Below are 4,123 nucleotides of genomic sequence, written 5' to 3'. Positions count from 1 at the left end.
ACTAGATGGCATATCAGTGCACTGATCCAAGAAGAAAACAGTGGACCAACATGGCAGTTTACTGGTTTTTTTGGCCATCCAGAGACTGGAAAAAGAAGTGGGAGTTGGCAACTTTTGAAGATGCTTAAACCTTCCAGCCCCATGGCCTGGCTTTGCTCAGGAGATTTCAATGAGATATTGCACCGAAAGGAGAAAATGGGAGGGGCAAGCAGACCTTATAAACAAATCGAGGAGTTTAGGCAAACAATAGACTACTGTGGCCTAAAGAACATTCACTCTCAGGGACTAAGTTTTACATGGTCCAATAACAGGCTTGGAAGGGAATTCACAAAGGAAAAGATAGATAGAGCATTTGGAAATAAGGAATGGAATGATATTTTCAGTCATGCCTCATGCACTGCCCTTGCAGCTGTAAAATCTTACCATTCCCCTCTCCTCATTGAAATATGCAGAACAAGTAATGGAAGAAGGAGAAGACAAGTGTGCTTCAGGTGTGAAATGGCATGGGAACAAAAGGATGATTGTAAAAAGGTCATTAGTGAGGCATGGAAGGAAGGTAATGGATCAAGTAGTGAGGCTAGTACTCTGAGGAGACAACTAGACACATGCAAACAGGAGTTACTGGTTTGGCAACAGAAACTGGCTCGGGCAGACACTTAGCTACCATGAAACAAGCTCGGGAGGATGTGGTGTCTGCATTGATAGAAAATGATCTAAAGTGGCGCCAAAGGGCAAAGCAACACTGGTTTAAGCATGGAGATAGAAATACTCAATACTTTCATATGCAGTCTGGTCAAAGAAGAAAGACCAATACCATCAAAACGGTCGAGGTCTCACAAGGAAGGTATGTCACTGAGCAGGCAGAGATTGGAGGTGTGTTTACAGGTTACTTCTCTTCACTATTTACTTCCACCTACCCCTCAAATTTTGAAAACTGCCTGTCTGCTATGGAAACAAAACTTGATTTGGAGATGCAGGCATGGTTAATGATCCCTTTCACTAGAGAACACATAACAGAGGCTATTTTCAGATGAATCCACTAGGGTCTCCTGGCCCTGATGGATTTCCAGCTCAGTTTTATCAAAAGCACTGGGAGGTTGTGGGTGAACAAGTGAGTAATTTCGCACTCAAAGTACTAAACCAGGGTGGATCCCTTAAGGAGGTTAATGACACTTACATCACCCTCATACCAAAAATTAAAAACCCTAAGAGAGTCTCAATTTATAGACCTATTAGCCTGTGCAATGTGGTATACAAAATAGTCTCCAAAACCCTTGCAAACAGGCTGAAGGCCATCCTGCCTAAGCTCATTTCACATAACCAAAGTGCATTTGTACCCGGGAGGCTCATTTCTGATAATACTCTAGTTGCCTATGAGATCTTTCATACCATGAACTCAAAAATGAAAGGCAAAAGAGGTTTTATGGCTATGAAATTAGATATGAGTAAGGCCTACGATAGGGTGAAATGGCAGTTTGTTGAAGCTACAATGGCCAAAATGGAGTTCCCTCCAAAATGGATCAACTTAATTCAGACCTGTCTCCAATCTGTAATATACTCAATACTGGTTAATGGTGAGCCTCAAAGGTCCTTTTTGCCTTTAAGGGGCCTTAGACAAGGTGACCCTTTATCCCCCTACCTCTTCATTCTATGTGCAGAAGCCCTCACTGCCCTGCTAAACAAAGCTGAAAGCTATGGTGTTTTGACCCCTATCCCTTTTGGAAGAGGCTCAGTATCAGTGAACCACCTTTTCTTTGCAGATGATAGCCTGCTCTTCTGCCAAGCTTCAACCGAGGAACTTAGACATGTGCTCAACTTACTAGATATATATGAGAAGGCCTCAGGATAGGTGATAAATAAAGACAAATCCTCTATTTTTTTCAGCAGGAATAATAGCCAAGCAGTTCAAAAACAAATTTTGGAGATTGCAGGAGTTAAATCCTCTGGCTCTTTTGAAAGATACTTGGGTCTACTTGCAATGGTGGGAAGAGCAAAGGTGGCATCATTCCATTCACTAATTGATAGGACATGGAGTCGAGTGACAAACTGGAAAAACAAATTTCTATAAGCAGCAGGGAAAGAAGTTCTCCTCAAAGCAGTCCTTCAAGCCATACCTACCTATGCCATGGGTATGTTCTTAATACCAGCCTCCATCACTAGCAAAATAACTCAACTACTCAGGAAATTCTGGTGGAGATTCAATGAAGATAGCTCCAAGATTCAGTGGGTGAATTGGAAACAGCTCAGTTTCAGCAAAGACATGGGAGGGCTTGGGTTTCGAGATTTGAGAAGTTTTAATCTAGCCTTACTCTCAAAGCAAGGTTAGAGAATTTTACAAAACCCAAACTCTCTGGTGGCCAGGGTTCTTAAGCAAAAGTATTTCAGCAAAGTGGGGCTGTTAGAAGCCAAAGTGGGGACAGGGCCATCCTTTGCTTAGAGAAGTATTCATGCAGGTTTAAGGCTGTTAAAGGAAGGTCTCATATGGAGGGTGGGGAATGGAAAACAAATCAATATTTGGTCAGACAAATGGCTGCCTTTCTCTCATCCATATAAGATTTAGTCCATTCGAGATGGGGATTGTTGGTGTGAAAAGGTTTGTGATCTAATTGACCCCCAAGTGCAGAAGTGGAAGGAACCTTTTCTCAAAGAGCTCTTCACCCAACAGGAAATTGATGATATTAAATCTATACCAATCAGTTTTGGGGGGAGAGAGGACCAATTAGTCTGGCAATTTACTACACAAGGGAGATATACTGTCAAGAGTGGATATCACCTCAGTAAAAGTTTAGAGTGTGGACGAGAAGGGGAGACCTCAAGAAAAGTTAATGAAAAACAAGCTTGGAAGGCTATTTGGAAGCTGAGAGTAACCCCTGCTACTAAAATGTTCCTATGGAGAGCATGCAAGGAGGCCTTACCAACTCTTGCAAATCTGAGAAGGAGGAAAGTAGTGGAACAAAGTTCATGTCTGATTTGTAAGCTGGAGCCTGAAACTTCTGGTCATGTTCTGTGGGGCTGCATTGCTGCAAAGGATGTGTGGGGCCAGGGAGTTATAAAGGTGCAAAAACTATCTTTTCAAAGTGATTTAATATTTGATATCTGGTCGAGAATGGTGGAGAGGCTTAGTTTAGAGGAACTTGAAGAAGTGGCAGCTACTATGAGGGGCATATGGACTAGAAGGAACAACACTCTTTATGGTAAATATTTCAAACATCCAACTGCTCTCCACCAACTAGCCAAGGCAGAACTGGTAGCATACAGGGAAACTCTCACAGAGGAGCCAGTTGTCAATCCCACAACTCATGTAGGGACTCAAAAGTGGTCAAAGCCTGAGGTTGGTTCTTTTAAAGTCAACTGGGATGCGGCTGTAAATCAAAGGGAAGGGCATATAGGAATTGGAGTGCTCATCAAAGATCACCAAGGTTTCCCTATTGGAAGCCTACAGGCAAACAAATCCTTCAAAGGAACTCCCTTCGATGCTGAAGCCTATGGCATACTCCTAGCAGCAGTTTTCTGCAGAGAGATGGGCATAACACAATGTCTGTTGGAGGGGGATTCAAAGCAAGTAGTAGATTTAATGAACCACCAACCAAAGAACTGGAGTTTGGGTGGCTGTCTGGTGGAAGATGCAAGGGTGGTACTAAATTCTTTTGCTTGATGGTCAGTGGTGCATACTTTCCGAGAAGCTAACATGGCAGCACATCACCTAGCCAAATTTGCCCTGGACTGCACAGAGGATCAATATGATCTTGAAACATGTCCCTCATGTATCTTTTCTATTGTCACAAAAGAAATGAAGTAGTTGTTCTACTCGATTTCTGTTTGTGTATTATTGTAATCGGACTTATGTCTTAATGAGATCAGTTTCTTTTATCAAAAAAAAAAAAAAAAAAAACAAGGGGTCCTTGCTATAGGGATCACTATTTCAAAGTATAACACATATACCTATATTAATCTTATGTCTACTGTCGTGCTCACAAAAATTAATATAAATTCATTATGCTCTGTGGAATTCTTGAATGTAGGTCACAAATGTGTATATTTATTTCTAAACTACGCTGCCAAGGTTTGATGAATTTACGAACTAATATTGAACTTCAACTTTTGTTACTTCATTCAACATCTT

At 41.6% G+C, this 4,123-nt stretch overlaps 1 protein-coding gene across 1 annotated transcript; it reads left to right on the top strand.

Moving 5' to 3' along the window:
* The first annotated feature begins 2,881 nt into the window (after nt 1–2,881).
* Nucleotides 2,882–3,655, top strand: LOC108990733. Its single transcript, XM_018964799.1, has one exon. It carries the CDS (start codon nt 2,882–2,884, stop codon nt 3,653–3,655), a length of 774 nt encoding a protein of 257 aa, XP_018820344.1.
* The last annotated feature ends 468 nt before the right edge of the window (nt 3,656–4,123 follow it).

This window comes from Juglans regia, chromosome 8 (assembly GCF_001411555.2).
Source record: "Juglans regia cultivar Chandler chromosome 8, Walnut 2.0, whole genome shotgun sequence".
Taxonomy (NCBI): domain Eukaryota; kingdom Viridiplantae; phylum Streptophyta; class Magnoliopsida; order Fagales; family Juglandaceae; genus Juglans; species Juglans regia.
Note: the sequence above shows the minus strand (reverse complement) of the source record. Positions and strands in the feature narration are given on the sequence as shown.

What these genes read in the sequence shown, in the direction of transcription:
- LOC108990733 (XM_018964799.1), top strand. Translation starts at nt 2,882, where the DNA reads ATGTTCCTATGGAGAGCATGCAAGGAGGCCTTACCAACTCTTGCAAAT.